General features: G+C 40.2%; 1 protein-coding gene across 2 annotated transcripts in view; it reads left to right on the top strand.

Moving 5' to 3' along the window:
• The window catches only part of LOC111587077 (matrix metalloproteinase-16-like), an 85,330-nt gene that overhangs the window by 22,011 nt on the left and 44,868 nt on the right, over positions 1-18,451 (top strand). For both annotated transcript variants that reach the window (XM_023296891.3, XM_023296892.2), the window contains 2 exons: positions 243-365; positions 7,453-7,757. In XM_023296891.3, coding sequence (XP_023152659.1) covers positions 243-365; positions 7,453-7,757 — 428 coding nt within the window. The remainder of the gene's footprint in view (positions 1-242; positions 366-7,452; positions 7,758-18,451) is intronic.

The raw sequence follows: 18,451 nt of genomic DNA on the forward strand, positions 1-18,451 counted from the left end.
ACAGGAGTTCCAGGGAGCGTTACAAGCAAAAATGCTGGGAGCGCTGTGTCACTACAAATGGAGGCTACTTTGATGGGGAAGCTTAAATCAGGTACTTTGATTGTTATAGGGGCAGTCTCAGAAATGTTACGATCACCCATTGTGTATCACTTTGACAGGAAAATGTTGCAGCCAACACCTATGACAAGCTCGTAAGTATCTATTAACTGTTGTTTTGTGGCCTCCTCACCTGTGTCCTGTAGGTGGATGAAGAAGCCCAGATGTGGGGTTCCTGACCAGATGGGTGGGGCATCCAAATTCAATGTCAGGAAACGGCGGTATGCCCTCACAGGACAAAGATGGCAACACAAACATATCACATACAGGTGGGTGGATTTGGATTTACCCAGTCTGTTTTATTTGAATTTGTTTTTTTCTTTTGAGGTGGCGTCATTGCACCATTTCATAATAATCCAGCTTTCGTCCAATCCCTGTAACCACCCCCAACATGCTCAGAAAATCCCAGCAACACACACTGACTTTCCCCATCAAGGGAGCTTTTGTCAAGTTGCAAAGACACTCAGTCAACAAGATTAACCCAGTACAGGCCTGCAGCCACAAAGAAGTAACTGATATCTGTACACATTCAGAGACACGTGCGCACAAACAGGACTTCAGGACTAAACCAGTGTTGCTGACCTTTTCATTAAGATACACAGAGACCACCAGCAATCACTAGCCGTCTTTTTTTTTATGCATGTCTCGCTCTTTTCTTGTCTTTCACATTTGCCTCTTTTTAAAAACCAGCTTCTTAATTTTTCCTTGATGTGGAAGCCTCTTTGAAACTGTAAGATGTTGTTAGGCCTTTTGATTGCATAGATCCTTGTCTCTGTTTGCAGGCTTGAATATTTCCCTTTTCTCACTTATTAAGCAAATAAACAAGAGCTGAACACAATTGACAGTATTTGAACTTACATAATGGACAAAAAAAACTACAAAATTAAAAAGATCAACTGAAGTTTGACATTGCCTAAAGCCAGCATCACATCACATACAACACAGGCCCTGTTCTTCAAACCCCCACTGTAGAAGAACCAGCTTTATCCCCCAGGGAACATGTAGTGCAAATGGGAAAAGACTGTACATGTAAGATGAACATGTCACTGGTACACACATGTACCAGAGACCTCATTGCCAATTTCATAATTCACAAGCCCAGTTTCTGGCGTCCAGCTACATGAGTAATAATGTATAGGACAACATGCCGTGGTTATATAATATTTCTCTGTAGATTTAGTGAGGCCAGTAACCCAGATTCTGTAATATTTTATATGTACTATACTGCCGTTTGCCCCCAGCTACATGTTTCATGGATTAATCCTTAAGAAGTGAGCTTGTTTTTCATTTTTGCTCTGCCTTAGGGATAAATGTATAAGCAGTATTACATGCTAAATATAATCTATGGATCAGTGACCTACAGCTGAAGTAGGACTGTATATCACCGATGGCACAACTGCCTGCGCATTTTTCATTAAAAAAAATGACACTGGGATCACGTTTGAAATTAGTTACATGAGCGTGTGGCTCATCTGCGATGGCGCTGCTATGAAAAGAGGCGAATGAACGGGCTTGATGAAGAGCACAGGAGTAGATAGGTGGAAATGAGAGAGGAAAGTGTGGAATGGAGGGAGGAGAAGCAGCTGCAGAGAGAAAAAGATGAGCTGAGCTGAGAGGGGAGGAGAGGAGAGGAGGAAACCCCGGTGGAAGGCAGAGGGTGCTCTCTGACAGATTAGGGTTATGTAATAGGATGGGAGCATTTTGAGAGTGTGTGCTCATGTGTGCGCATTCATATGTGTGTGTGTTGTACATGGATGTGTGCCTGGCCTTCAGTCAGTAGGAAGATGTGCCTGCAGCTGCTCCTTTTATCTCAGATTGGCGCAATGGAGGTAGTTGGAGAATGCAGCACATTCATCGAAAGATTCTTATAATCTGCTAGAAGTTGTGTGTGAAGCGTTACAACTCACCACCATAAGTATTAAAATGTTACCAGTAGTGGAAGATATGCTGTGTTGTCTGCGCTCATAGAACAAAAGCATTTTTTTTTTACATGGAAATGAGGTCACTTAAATAGAATAAAAGTGCAGGAACAAGAAGCAACATCTTTATTGCTTTTGGGAAAACATCTGAGTTTGAAGAAAATATTCAGAATTTTAAAGAATAGTTGTGACTTATTGCAGCTTGGGTCCACAAACTGTATATCTGAGATAGACATAGCCACCATGATGTCTCCTGTTGAGTTAAGGACTGCCATTTTGAAGCCTCAAATTTGTAATTTTGGCTGTCACCATCGTCTTTTTAAAGTGGACATGACAAGTGAGGGATAAATCTGACTTAGAACTCAAGGTAGCAGTTCAGGACCATACAATAGCGACTTTTCAGCCACAATGTAGCCATGTCCTAAAGCATATCCTGCTTTATTGTCTATTTTCCTCTGAATGGGGTTTGTAATTTTCACAATGAGCATCGTGCTGTTCTGAACGAGACATGAAACTTGTGATTGAGACCATAAGCTCTTTGGTAAAAGGTTTATTAAGGTAAGAAATCATCTAAAAAGAAGGGTAATTTTCTCATGGACTTCTATAAAATCTGAGGTATTTTTGCAACAAGAGGAGTCGCCTCCTATTGGCAGTTAGACACAATGCAGACTTAAGTCATTCCTGCACTGGCATTACTTTTCACATGCAGTCTATGCTTGGGCCTTGATTTTTAATTTCTGGTTATTAGTTATCATATCATCCCAAATGACAACATTCTAGTGTTGGGAACTGTGAATTGCCATCACTACAACATGTTCTGCAAACCATCAGCTTAGCAACATTGTCTACACCACTTTATTTAGTGATGAAGTTTGCACAGCTGAAGTGTTTTTCATTGCCAATAACCCTTCATTTCACAGTAGACCAGTGAACAAAAGTGATCATTTTAGCTTGCCTTTTCTGATGATCTAACCATGTCTGTTTCTTACTACGTTTTTGTCCTGTGAAATCTACAATTATACAGGAATTGCGACACAAACTTGTAGTAAACAGATATGATCAGTTTGCTAAAGTTCTCCTTCGACGTTGGGTTGTTCTGCAGGAGTTTGGATGGCTGCATGGAATATATTCAAACTTTGAAGGTACATATTGTATGTAAACTTAAGTGGAAATGTGCTTTGATGATAAACACTCAGATCATTATTTGCATTTAAATAAATGCACTATAGCTTCAAACACTAACTTGCAGCTCTATATTATCCAAAATATACACACACACATATATATATATATATATATATATATATAGTATTATACATAATAACGGCATCACTTGTTGAATGTCTTTTTAGGTAAAGTTTGAAGCTGAGAGATAGGGAACTGTATGTATTGTGTGATTCTGACATCAGGGAATGAGAATTTTCACTCTTGGTGCCTCAGCTGGACTAAAGAAAACGATTAAAACCTGATGTCTTGTCATTCTTTCTCCTTGAAAAAACTCAGTTTTCTCTTTGATGCTTTAAGCTTTTAAAATACTCTTGAAAAACAACGCTGGCATTTGGAAACTATAACAAATGCATGACCGCCCCAGGTGTGTACTAGTTTCCATGTAGCCACATACAGTACTTTCTGTGGGGAGGCACTAATTAGCTTTGGCATCCCTACTGTTCTCTCTGCATGCAGGTACTATTACTGCACGAGTCGCATCCGGTATCATTATCACTTCCAACTTGGAGTTTAATGTCTGATACGGCCTCAGAGCAGACTGGGATTCTTTTCATTTGTTGTTTTGCAGCTTTTACCAGCACGTGTTTCTCTCCTTATACATCTTTCCCTTAAAGTAGGACACACATACAGCAAGTCGGGTCATAGACTTAAGTGAAACCATGTTTTTATTCCTCAAGTGGCCGTGGTTGTTGGTAAGGCCTTTCAAACCGTGCAGGACAAGGACATGTTTTAAAAAGAACCCTTCATGTTTTGTTTGTTATGCTTTTATTTCTATCTGCTCTACGTAAGCCTTTCAAAAGACAAAACAGCCAATTGTGCTGCCTCCATGAGTGGTCTCCATCAGGCAGCGATAGTTTGCTTAGTCAACAGCTAACCATCGCACTAATGCCTCTTCAACTGATGTTCAAGATTGTTTCTGTAATTTTGGATTTGTCAGCACCCATCTTGATAGACACACTTATTAGTCACACTTACTGTAGGACAATTGAGGACGTGCGCAATTTTCAAGCTGTTATTCATCATAATTTGCAGCTCTTAAGACAAATTTGATCACATTCAGCAGCAGGCTGTCAAAATGTGGTTTCTGCTGGGTATAGCTCATGGTCCTGTTGATTATGAGCTGATCAGTTCTTTGGCGTGAAAATGTTCTTGACAGAACTGTGTTGAGAAGAGGTAGGCTTGATTGTTAAAGGCGTCCTCATAGACCTTGTGTCCAAGCTCAGATGCTGGGTCTGAAGGGGTTTCAGCCAACATACTTTTGACTAAAATGGACACAGTTTTGACAAAACACGGCCTCAGAACCTTTACAGCACTAAAATGCTATTTGTAGTTTTTCATTGTGATAATTTATGCTCATCTGCCATCCCTGCAATATACACTATCAACGTTTTTACCTGCCATATTTACACATAACAGCTACATGACAGCAGGAAGACAAATTTAATGACTAGCTAATGAACATAATGGAGCATTTAGGAGTTGGAAATGTTATTGTTCTATCCAATAATGCATATCAGTGTTAACCAATAAATAATTAGCCAAAAATATACTACACAGATGGATGTTGTAAATTGGCTGCTCTGTGATTTGTTTGTTGGCTTGTCCTGCTTAGCAAGGTTGCTATGTAATCATTAGGCTGATCTGCAGTAGGCTAGCAATGCCGCTAAGTAGTTAGCTTGCAAGGTAACCTGTTTGACTAGTAACCATTCAACTAATCTCTTATGTAATCTATTGGTTTTAAGGAAGTAACTGCATTCTGACTACCTAACCTTCTTCTTTTGACACATTTTTACCCATTGTGGGCTCATTTTCACTGTAATATAAAGTCCTGCACTTCTGTGGAACAACACCCCAATGGCTAGAAGTAATGAAAACTCAAAAATATTTTGGGTGAATTTTATCGGAGACATGTAGCATAAACTGACTTTGATGAAATATCACAATTACAAGCTTTGATTAAGTTTGTGCAGGAACAGCACATCACAGCACTGTCAAAAAGTTGAAAAATCCAATGAGACTTTCCGTTTTCATGGTTTCTGGCTGTGATGAATGGTGTTCAGAGTGAATATTCCTTACATAAGGAATCCCTTCATGAAATCTATAGATTTTTAGAAACAAACTGTATTGTTTATGCCACTTATTTATATCCTAACTAAATACAGTTACTCATATTTTATGTTGTAAATACCATGCATTCCAATACTTGTGCTATCATGTTAGCCTTATCAATGCAGGCTAATGCAGGTTAAAGTACAGGATAGTGAAAACTCTACAGACAAGGTTTGGATCATATAAATCATGCAGAAATATCAAATGATCATTACCTGATACAAACAAAGGCCTTTCCTGAATCCATTTTGTAGGGCTGGACCCAAATATCAGAATATTTGATCGTGATGGTGGTATCTGGATATTTATTTTGAGATCCGAATATTCGGATTCCACCCACCACCCCCATTGTCGGATGATGTTGCGCGAATGGTATTTGCCTCGTCAGTTCGCCCGATGTGTTCCCCGTCGAACTTTAGGATATGAACAGAGCCCAAAAACTGTTATTCGGGCCAGCCCTACCATTTTCATGCTTTATGGTCTGTTTCTGTGGGCCTGCCTTTTAAAATGAAATATATTCCATTTCCTCATGATACCTGTGTGTGTGTGTGTGTGTGTGTGTGTGTGTGTGTGTGTGGGTGTGTGGGTGTGTGGGTGTGTGGGTGTGTGTGTGTGTGTGTGTGTGTGTGTGTGTGTGTGTGTGTGTGTGTGTGTAGCTTTCCATTCTGTCAAAACAGAAATCATTAGCTGAAAGAGAAAGTTTTACAAAACTTGTGAGAGCGTAATTAAAGCAAACACATCTCTGCTAAAGTGGTTGTCGGCTGTCAGCGAGTCAGTCTTGAAAGAGCAGACAGAGAAAGAGAAATGGTGTGTGATTTGATATTAGCAATTACAACATTTTAAATGAACGTTGCAGGTTATTCAGCAGCACGCTATTTATCTTTCCTAACCAGCCTTTAGGTTTCCCTGTTCACTGAGTTTGATTTAATAATAAATCTGAGCTTACATGCAGTATTAATATGCAGTATGGATAAATGTGCCTTGCGGCAGCAGACAAAGACATTCTGATAATATTTATTCCTATTATGAAAAATGACAGTCTGACAGCCAAACACAGAAGAGCTAAACTGAAAAAGGGAACAAAGGCAAAGAGGTGACAGAAGGAACACAAAGGACCCAGGGTGAATGGGAGGAGAAAACAGGGAAATCTTGAATAAACTTGAAACACTTGAACAAGAATGAAAATAAAGAAACTGGCACAGTGCTGTTTTGCTGCACATTTTATTTCCACACTTATTAACTGAACTTCAGCCAACCACCTTCATACCCAAACCCAGACGCTGAACTACCAGCAGCATAATAAGACATCGAGAATTGTGTGTTTACAAGAGTCTGAGTTGGATGATGTAAACGACACCTATCTACCTATCCCTGGAGACAAACCAAATTTTAGTAGAGCATGACGCTGAGATATTTCCAGAGCGAATAAAGTGGGAGAGGTTTTCCTGATTGCCCAAACCAGACTGGGGCTCTCAGCAGGCAGTGGGCTGTTGATAATCCTTAATTAGAAAATAAATTCCAGAGGCAGGAAATCGTCCCGTCCTCGCCACACCTGCAGCAACTCAAAGCCGGCAGGGGAGGACTCAGCTGTTTTCTCTCACAAATCGCTCCATTTAGCTCTCTGTCGGCGAACAGGATGAGCGTGAAATGGCTGCATGCCGAGAAAACAGTGATAGTTGAGGTTTTTTTTTTTTGGCATAGTCGGATCAAGTAGATTGACATGCAGAAGTAGCCTCCTTTTTCAGCTTTTATGCTGCCCTAAACTTTCCATTGTTCTCTACTCCATCATATCTCACGCTTCAGAGGAGTTTGCTTTCCCTGATTAGGTTCTATTCTTTATTTTTTCCTCTGAGTGGACATCCAGCAGAATAAGCCACTCTTCGGTGTGCTTGTTTTACCAAACGCTGGGAGCACCCAAGAGTCTTATCAGGCCAATTTACAATGGATTTGCTCATCCTGACAGCTGAAGGAGAAATCCCGATCTGAGGCTTACTGGGGCATGATGATAAGAGAAAATTATCTGGCTGTGTGAAATGTTTACAAAGACTTCTAGTGTTTTCCCCACTCTAACTTTTTCTTCCTTCGTCTCATGTCTCTGTAGCATAAAGAACGTGACACCCAAAGTGGGTGCCGAGGAGACCCACGATGCCATTCGGCGAGCCTTTGACGTGTGGCAAAACGTGACGCCGCTGCGCTTTGAGGCCGTGCCCTACAGCGAGCTGGAGAGGACCAAGAAAGACGTGGACATCACCATCATCTTTGCTTCAGGTTTCCATGGTGACAGCTCACCCTTTGATGGCGAGGGGGGCTTCCTTGCTCACGCCTACTTTCCAGGGCCAGGAATAGGAGGCGACACACACTTTGACTCAGATGAGCCGTGGACGCTGGGAAACCCCAACCATGACGGTAAGCACTGCTCAGTATTCTGATAACATATTAATGAATAAACATGTCAAATCAGCCGACTCACGCAGAATGGATAAATATGTGAATGTCTGATATATTTACATTAGGGCTGGGACTTTAACATGTTAATTTTGATTAATTAATTACGGAAAAACTATCACGTTAAAAAAAATAGCTTGAGTTTATATAAAGTTTTAAATGTTGAACATAATCGCTATAATTGCACTTTGAGTTTTCAGTAGTCTGTGAATGTAGTAGACAGATGAAAAATGCAGATAAATAGAAATGAAACAAACATTTTTGCTGTTTAAATTCACGTATATGTCTATTCATCGATTCAATCATCAACCAACATTTAAATGAAATGAAAAACTTTGCTTTTTGTGTTAAATATTGCTGATTGGCAAAAATACGATTACTCACGATTAGTTAATTACAAAGCTTCTAATTAATTTGATAATTTTTTTTAATTGCGTCCCACCACTAATTTACATATGATGAACTCATATATTGCAAACATAATTGTTTACTGTGGCTTGTTTCACTGGAGATGTGTAGAATAGCCTCAGAATCATCACTTCAGTAGTGTGAAAACTCAAGAAAACCAAACGGCAGTACAAGTAGAAATCTAGAACCGTTTGTAAAGTTCACATTCCAATAGAATCACTAAGAAAGCTTAATTTTGATTCTATTTATGGGCTTTGAAGCAAATTTTACTCGTCCTAGTTAATAAAAGTAGACTGCATTGGCGGATCCCAGATAGCTCAACTGGTTGAGCGGGTGACACATAAACAGGGGTTATAACAATGCAACACACAGCCTAGGTTCGATTCCAATGCACGGTGTCTTCCTTCTGATTCTTCTCTCTACTTTTCTGTCTGCCTCTCTGCTAGCCTGTTCAATAAAGCCAATAAAAGGCCAAAAAATAACTTGAAAAAAAGATAAAAGTATACTGCAAACGTCTATCCCATGTGAGCTGAATACATTTGTGTCTACCCGTCTCCTGATGCATTTGTATTAATAAACTGTGAGTCTGCATTATTCTCAGTTATCAGCTGCTGCTGCGTCGCTTGATTAGCAGGTGAACAGCTCGAGTTGTGTGATTGTCTCGTTGCAATCACCTTAATTAAGCGAACACTGCTACAAAATTCTTTGACAAGTTTAGGATTCGATTTCGCTATGGTTGCAGTAAAGTAGCCGAAGCAGCCAGGAAACTATTCACCAGAAAAGAGACCAGTATCGCTGTAATTTCTTCATCAAGCTTTTTGTTTCTGCTGCTAACACACAACTCTACTATTAAGAGTGGATGTCATAGTAACATTACATTACTTTTATCTTCTGTAGAAACAAACAACACACAGACATAGTAACTATTCTGTTTGTAGAGTCACGTTATGGGTGATAAAAGTAACTTTGCCATCCTTATAGCAACACTTTCCTGTGACTGCAGTTCACTGTGTGCTGGTGCTTCTTTCACACAGCAAGAGAGACTCACTTCACACAACTAACCCACTAGTCTGCGTCACCACACTCCTTAAAGGAGATGTGCAGTCAGACTGTGGCTGTTCTAACCTCAGTAGTAAAAAGCATAATAACATAGTTTACCTTGATAGACAGAGATGGGCAGTGAGGGAGGGAGGAAGCATGCAGATCTTTCACTTAAGCACCACACTATAAAAGTCTTATGTTTAAGTAAAGAAAGTGCACTGTGGTGATAAAAGTAAAGGTACACAATGCAAAAATGTCTCCTGTGACTGTTATATATGCATACATACATACAGTATATTATAGCCATACATTGTCATTACTCATGCATTAATTTGGATATAACTTTAATATGCTTTATGATTTGTTTTAGTTTTTTGTGATTAAATAATCTCAATGGACCACTTACAACATTTTTTCAGAACTTTTGGCAACATCTTACAGTCTTGTGAATAGAACTGACTCAGTAGTTGCGTTCATTGCATTAATTATCATTACTGACACTTAACCACTAATTTGATACTTTACACTAATCATCAGGAAATGGAATAATGTTTTCAATATATAGTGATATACAGTGATACATAGCAGACAATTCCAAGACATAGAAATCATTGCACAAGCTGAAAATATCAGATCCCTAAGAAAGTCTATTTTTCTCATATGTATGTCGGATTAATCTATTTCATAGCTTGTTCTGTGCATTTGCTGCTTCCAAATATGTAATCTGAATGGACTGTGTATGACATTATCCTGTATATATGTCTTGAATGGTTCGGTCATAGAATAAAAGAACTAAAGCCAGAAATGAGATATTTACAAGTCTACAGCTCTGACAAACATAGAAGTAGAAGACATTTTGTGCACTGCTAGCAGGTCTGATACATGATGTCTGCCCCATGTTGCTCAGTGTACTGCTGATTTCTGGTCCTCTCTGGTGTGATTTAACTTTGATTTGCTGAGTCTTGCTCAGTCCTCTCTCTCTGAAAGCAGATCTCTCCCTTGCTGAACTACAGTAATCATATCACCTCTCGCTCTACGCTGACCTCCAGTCCGTGCCCTAGCTGAGTACTTGCCCTTGGAGCCTTGCAGCTTGTCAGGCTGCCTTTAGCAGGGTCTGTATGCCATTCTGTTGTGTGGGTTGCATGTTGAGCAGCTGTGTTGCTGTCTTGGATTGTGCAGAGATCCAGCAGATCTCTACATGTTTGTGAATCTGTGGCAGCGAGCATCCAGTTGACTAAGCTCTCAGGTCGACCTCTGAGTGCATCCTTCAGTGACCGTAAAGAGATAAAGGAAAGGATGGGAAGTTGAAATGAGATGCAATGCAAGCAAAGTTAAACAAGATCAATGAGAGAGATATACAGCCAGATAAATGGTTTTGAGGTTGATTTCAAACTTGTCGTGGAGATTGTGAAACAAAGAATGTTTCAGCTTCTCCATTTGTGTTTTGCCCTGCAGTCCACAGAAAGAACTCAAGAGGAGTCAGGACTGTTACTGAGTCAGGAGTCAAAACAAGGACAGAGGAGACAAGGAGATTCTCTTATGAAATAGGGACACAAATGAAAGGGGAAAAACAGATGAGTTTACTAGTAGGGAGGCAGCAGAGATAACAGTAAAAGAGAGGATAAGAGAGAATGGCAGAGTATCTCTAGACAAATATTGGAGGTTCAAGAGCTCACAAGAGAGACAGGCGGAGAGGGAAAGACTGAAAGAGCAGCATAGCGAGAAGTAAAGAAAACATTTGAAGAGGAAAGGGGAGAGAGGAGAGCAGAGGAGATGAGTGGGAGCTGTTGAACACTATACGTCGGAAATAGAAGTGAGGAACTTGCTGTTGGAGACTGAATTTTAAGCAGGAGCAGAGGGCCGTTTGTAGGCTTCAGATAAGGCTTTTGAGAATGCGCAGTTTGATCGAACCGACAAGAATCAGTCCTGCAAGTTTAATATCACAACTGACGGGATAACAGTTACCTCAAGTAAACTGTTGGCATAGGCGTGTTTCATTCACTGACATGATAGATATGTGTTAAGGCTTAGATGCGCACATGTGCAGGTGAAAAGTCACACATGCACAAACAGTGTTGTCGTTGCTGCTGTCACGCCTTGGAGGAAGGAGAAGAAGCTGTCATTGAAGGCTATGATTCACTCCCCTCACTCTCTTCTACCCCTCAATGCAATATTAATACAGCCCTGCTGCGGCCCACACTTCTGTAAAAACATCCCATAATGCATGCAGTTCTATTACCCCCTCTCCAGCTGGCTTTCTTGCCAAATGCGAACATGCACTGGCTGAACCCTGACTGGCCACCGTGGAGTTGGGGATTGCTCCTATTCCTCCATGATGACCAGTGTTAGACAGAGATGCGGTTCTGAAGGCAGATACAGCCTGTAGCTGCCTGTTACCAGTATTTTGTGCTGAGACAGAATTCTTATGCCAAAAACTGCTACAAATATCAGGTACTCTTTATTCCTGCCAGATAGTTTTTTTTTGTTTTTTTTTTTTGTCTTGGCACGATAGTCAAACTTCTGAGGCAGTGTGTAGCTTTTGGCAGGCAGAGACCTAAAACTTGTACGATAATAGTACTGAAAGTAATAACACCAACGTTACTACTAATAATCAAACATAGTCCTGTTTCTCTGCAGCATGTACAGTTGCAACCAGTGTAGGAGTGATCAGATTAATATATTATGAAACAATCTCTTATGCTACAATATTGACACTCTGGCTACAGTTTCTATGAGTCAGAAATGCTCTCTTTTTATCTCATGAACAGATTTGATGTTTTTTGCGCTGGCAAGTCAGCATTTTGCCAGTTTAAAACTCTTTGGTGTAACAATGCAATAAAATGCACATTATAGGTTTGATTCCTGTTTAATGACAACTAATTTACTTGATGTTTAAGAGCAATACTGTTATCTGTAGCTAATTATAGTTCAAATCTAATGACAAAAGCAAAGATACACCTTGCAATTAAGCAATAAATGGTATTTAAGTTTTCAAACCAACTATATGTGCAGTCATTAAAACCGCAGCATTTCCATTCAACTGGGATGTCATGAATCCTGATAGTGAATGGTTACGGAGCGCACAGTACCACATCACTAATAAAGGAAAAAATGACAATTACCGAGTCCTGGAGGAAAAAAGAGTGCTCACAGTTCTGTGCATTTGGAGACATACTGGATGTTATGAAACTAGACCAGACAACTCTGGGAAGTTACCATAATATGCTCTTGCACATACTGGATTTGCCAGTGCATTGCCTCTCAAGATGACATTACATTGTGACAAAGGATGAGTCAGACGATCATATGCTCTTTAGTGGGGCCATGTTGATGCAGTGCACTCGAATGATATTACTGCATTTTAGTTATTTTTATTTTATTACACAGTGCTATTGTCTCCCTGAAGCAAATGATGCTTCTAGATTATGTTGGTATTTTCCCCAAACCTATGAGTCTAAATGGAATTGATAGAATAGATTTAAATAAACACGTGTCCCAGACTTTGTTTTTGCCTAAACATACTCATCATTTGATTCCAATCAGCCTTTTTTCTACATCTCCAAAATCCAATATTTTGATAAAGTACATGCATGTAGATGTTCATTTTAATCTCGATATTGTCAGAGCAGAGATGGATAATTCCATATATTTCCAGTACATGTTGTTTCAAGGATTTGTAATCCATCTCTCATCCATCTCCTCTCTCTTTCCACATCCATGCTTTGTAAGGAACAGCTGGGAATGATGTAATTTTAGCTCAGAATGGCACATGATGTCTGGCGTTTCTTTTCTCTTTCTCATCTCTCTTGTTTGAGTCTCCTCTTCCTCCTTTTCATTGTGTTTTTCAAAGCTACAGCCACAGACACACACAGGAGATGAGCTGCTGTCCGGTAAGCTGCCCATGCCTGTCATACCTAATCCCCCGTACACTGTTGTCGAGGAGGATCAGTCATCACGGCGACTGTTGCCAGCATTGCGCCATAGATGTTATTGTTGTTGTTTTGGATGATGACATCACTGATGCACACTGGAGGATTAGTCCCTGTCTGCCTGGAGATAAACACTCGCATGCACGTGTTTTAAGTACCCACACACACACTTTGTCCCTCACACACAACGTCTGCACCTTCTCTCACGCTGCAACTCAGGCATCTGAGGATAGAGGATTACTCAAAAGTTAAATTCAGTGGGATTTTTAGCACACACTGCAGAATTACGTACTTATTAGGATTAACTAATGGCATTCGGAGAGACTTGGATGTACAGTATGCAGCAGCTGCTTTCTGTATGTGTGGGAAACTCACCACCACAGTAGCATCAAGATCAAGCAAACAGCATCTGATCTGAGGTTCCTTTTTCACAAAATATTTAGTAATTTCAGTCATCAACATTAACTTGATCCAGCTTCTCCATGTGAGGATTTACTTTTTTTTTTTTTTTTTAATAAAAAAAACTTATATCACTGTAAATTAAATATCCGTGGATTTTTGGAACTTTTCTCCGGGTCCTCCAGCTTCCTCCCATAGTCCAAAAACATGCTCAGGTTAATTGGAGATTCTAAATTGTCCATCGGTGTGAATATAAGTGTGATTGTTTGTCTGTATATGTATCCCTGTGATAGACTGGTGACCTGTCCAGGGTGTCCCCTGCCTTCACCCTAAGTCAGCTGAGATAGACTCCAGCCCCTCGCAGCCCGAATGAGAATTAAGCGGTGTATAGATGATGGATGGATGGATGGATTTTTAGAACATTTGTCGGACAAAACGAGAGATAAACACATGACTTTTGATTGTCCGATGTAATATTTGCCATTCAGTGCTGCCAATTTTTGACATTTGATAAATAAAATGATTAAGAACATGCATTGATGCATGCATTGATAATAAATGTCAGCTGTAGTTCTTCATGCTTCTAAACACACCAGGCCATCTGTTGAGACTCCATGTTCATCCATTTCTTAGCTGTGCATTAACTAATAACATCATGTGGGGTTTTGAGACCCATTTTTAACAAAAAGATTCAGTACAAGATGCTACAGAAACATTGCTGCATATTCAAGATTATAGAAGATCAGATGTAATGATGTGTGAAATATCTGTGATCCACTGTATGAAAACAGTTCATATATTGACACTGAATACTTAATAAGTCAATTTTTACAAATTTCCTTATTGTGTCTGTTTGCACACAACCAATACTCATGTTGCGTTTTCCTTTTAATTTGTCAGCTTTATGAATATACACCCACAACTTCGCCTATTGTGGTATACAATAGCTACAATAGGTGGCTGTTATATGGAATGTAAATGAGACTGTCCTTCCCCGTAGCAGCAGTGGTGTCATCTGTGTGTTACGACTGCGAAAGATCAGGGAAACTCTCAGGAAGTGAATCTCACATTCAGCCACATCAAGCTTCTGTTAACGCCTGTGCTTCACACTAAACCCCCTCCTCTGTGCTGTGTAGTAACTATTGCTGACATTGGACTCCATGATCACATCACACATGCCAAACCTCCAGAAGCTTTCATGTGCAACATATCATACCTGAAAAGAACACCCAATGAGTGAAGAGTGTTTGACACAGAGTTTTGGAGAGATCTTTTTTTTTTTTTTTTTTTTATGAATACTAACTGATGGATTTACCCATCCTCCTCCCTGCCTGCCACTTTCCTTGTGTTTACTACAAAGCATGCGTTGGCTTTTGGTGCTGCTTTAAAACAAAGCGGGCTTGTTGTCGAGGGAAAGGATTTGTTGAGGCAATATTTAAACGAACAAGCATTTCCAGCAGTGGATTAGAGATTGGCTGTTGGCTCTTTTTGAAGTTTTATACCATCAAAATGAAAGTCTGTATCGTATTTGTTCACATCGACTCTTATTAACAAGCGTTAAACACATATCTGTTAGGGTGAAAAAATAAACTGGATAAATACAACCTGGTTGCATCCATGTACATAGAATAGATGCTACTAAACTGAGCAGCTTTCAGGAGGATTTGATTTGTGCATCCATCCTGGAGGTAGATAACACTGTTATGTAATCTCAAACCTGCTGGCACCTTAAACTGGTCAGTTCCCATTCCTCATGCCTTTGAGCCGTCGAAGAACGACCAAGTCATATTAAAATGAAACACCCTGACTGACTGTTCTTGGAGCTTTTTCATCTGTTCTACTTCTCTTTCTCTTTCTCTCGCTCCGTTTCATTTTATCTCACACTGTGAGAATTCACACATTATTGTGTTAAGGATTGCACAATGATAGCTCCTGGTGTTATTTTAGCCAGAATGATGCACAGCGAGAGACAACAGGGAAGCAGCGTGAGGGGGTGGGTGATCAGCCAATATTCCCATTCAGAGTGCAACAACCCTACGGCCAAAACAGAAAGAAGTGGGTCTGGAGCTCTTTCAGCTGCTTTGACTGTTTGGGTTTAGAACCTGATGGATGAATAGCTGTGAGGGATCAATAGATGGAGGGACAGATAGACGCATGGGAGAAAAACTAAAGACATAATAGGTTACGCTGGGGGAGAGTAGAGGTTGAAAAGGAAAATTATGCAGGGAGAGTAAGAGGATGAAATATGGTTGCATGAAGCATCATGGAAAAAGTGAAATGGGGATACAGAGGCAGAGCCTGGGAGGGCAGACAGGAGAGGATTGTGGGGGGATTTAGTGTGAATGCGGGATAAGGAAGAAAAGAACTAGAACTGGAGATGGAGATGATTAGATTGTCTTTTCACCAGATCTCAGCATGCCACGACCACTTTTCAAAGGGAGCGCATTTGCAAAAGGCGTTTTTGTTTTCCGCTTTTCCACTTCTGCGCAACAAAAAAGGCGAACAAGCGGAGAGCTCATCTGTGCTTTATCACAAGGTCATCTTTGTGGGCTGAAGCTGCTGTGTTTTTCTTTGTGAGAAATCAAAGCGATTCACGTAGGAATAGATAAGACAGATTCCATTTAGACTTTCAGTCGCGCTAAGGCTGATTGGATTTTACAAAAAGACCAAAAAAAAAAAACAGCAGCCTGGCACCCGGAGAAAAAATATCACTCTTAGTGCATACCATGACTGTACACAAACACCCAGTTTCACCCGAGGGTGACTTATAAGGCCTGGTATGTCTATGTCAAGGACCTCCAGCCTCCAGTAATATCAGTAAAAACTATGTAACAACACAGCATGTGAGCTAGACCTACACACAGGAAATGAGAGATTCCAGGGCTTTATTATGTTCTTCACCCCTGCTCCCAAAATGAACCAAAGAGGTTAGGAAAACACACAGTCACCAGGAGAAAAAATATGGCAAGAATTTATGTTTCCAGGTAATGGGATTAGACAGTGGGGGCTGGGTTGGTGGGGCACTCGATAACTGAGTGATGATTGGCTGAGGGAATAGATGTTGGGTCAGACATAACATCAATCAACTGATTTGATTGATGGTCATGGGAGAAAACTTGGCGTCTTGACGTCGATTGGCAGAGCAGTTTATCATCGATGTCCAAGTTGCTCGATTGTTCATTCAAAGCAGCTGTCATTTAAGGTGTTTTTACCAGTTGACTATGAAAGGGGATCAATTTCTGTCTTCTCAGCGGCCGGCATTGTTATGTGGAGCAGCCTCTGTCGAGTCAGGACACTGTAAAGAAAGAAAATAGAAGAGGAAAAAGAGAAACTCGGGAGCAGGTAGAACACAAGAGAGGATAAAGGAAGAGTAGTTGAGGAATAGAGGAGCATATGGTGTCCTTGCAGGTTTATTTTTAGGCTGCTACTCCTACTGGGTGATGAGGAGGAAGCAGTGCACTCTGTCTTTTCCACCCTGTTTCTCTTTCTCTGTTGTTTCTCACTTGTCATTCTTGCACTCACTCTCTCCATTACGTTCAGTGCCTTTGGTTGGCCTGATGCGTTTCCAAAGCACTGTTAAAGCTTTTGAAATAATAATGACTACAAAACAAACTGGCAAAACAAGAATAAAAACAAATTTGACTCTGATATGCGAGTGACTGCATATCCCCACATAGTGGAAATGAAAAAACACACTTTATGTGCTTGATTGACTTGATGATATTTCCCTCTGGGTGTCGGGTTTTTGTGGCAGGCAGTAACATACTTAACATCCAGCACTTCCCTAGATTCAAGAGTTATTTCACCTCGTTGTCCAGACATTAAAGTCTTACTTGTGTATATTTTTCCAAATGTTGGAAAGAATGTTGTTTAGACAACGTTTTAGGAAGTTGAGTTAGTCTGGATTGTGTGGTCTACATGTCTACTTTTAGACTATACTCTCAGGCTATATACTATGATGGCATTTTTTAGATTTCTTATCAAGTATTTTAGTTTAGTCATTTCATGTGCTGCTGCATGTGCTTCAGCTTTGTTTGCATTTGTCGTTCTACCCCAGCAAATGATTTATTTTTGTTTTTCTTTCGTGGTAATTTGGTATCATATTCTGTGTCTATATGGCTGTCTCAGGTTAATGATGTCAGTTGTTGGTTCTGGGGCTCCTTTTTGTGACATCCTCTTAGCAGAAAAGGGCTTAATAACGTTAAGGGGTACAGTCGCTATTTTTTTATGTGTCTCTCTAGATCTTTTTAAATGTTAAAGATATTGACCTCAAGTGAAGTGTGAGCTTTACTAAGCCATGAAAATACTTGCTGAACTCAGTTCCACATAGATTTCTGTTCCAATTTCTTTATTGGAGCGGGTAGAGCCTCATATCTCACTGAAACCCTGAGCATTTTTTACTTTAATCAAATGGAAGTGCCTTTCACAGTCTATTTCCAGTGTGATTAGACAGATACTCTCAATTTTTTCTGGGGCTCAGCAGTGCATTGTTAAGTGGATTACTTGGCAACACTAACTTTGTACTAGGATCAGATAAAGCTCTGAAATTCTTGGGAAAATATTTGTTGTTTCCTCATAATCACTAATAATGCTCACATCAAAGAGCCGATGTACATTTAAAAGTTTCTGATTTTGTTTTTGGGGTCTTGTAGATTACGTGTACAGACTTTAATGTTCTATAAGCACATTATTTTTATTAGGGGCGGCATGGCTCAGTGGGTAGAGTGGCTGTCTTGTAACTGGAGGGTTGCCGGTTCGATCCTCGCCTGGAGAGCTCATGTCAAGGTGTCCCTGAGCAAGACACTGAACCCCTAACTGCTCCTGATGGGTCGTGGTTAGCGCCTTGTATGGCAGCTTTCACCATCAGTGTGTGAATGT

Source organism: Amphiprion ocellaris, chromosome 22 (genome assembly GCF_022539595.1).
Source record: "Amphiprion ocellaris isolate individual 3 ecotype Okinawa chromosome 22, ASM2253959v1, whole genome shotgun sequence".
Lineage (NCBI taxonomy): Eukaryota > Metazoa > Chordata > Actinopteri > Pomacentridae > Amphiprion > Amphiprion ocellaris.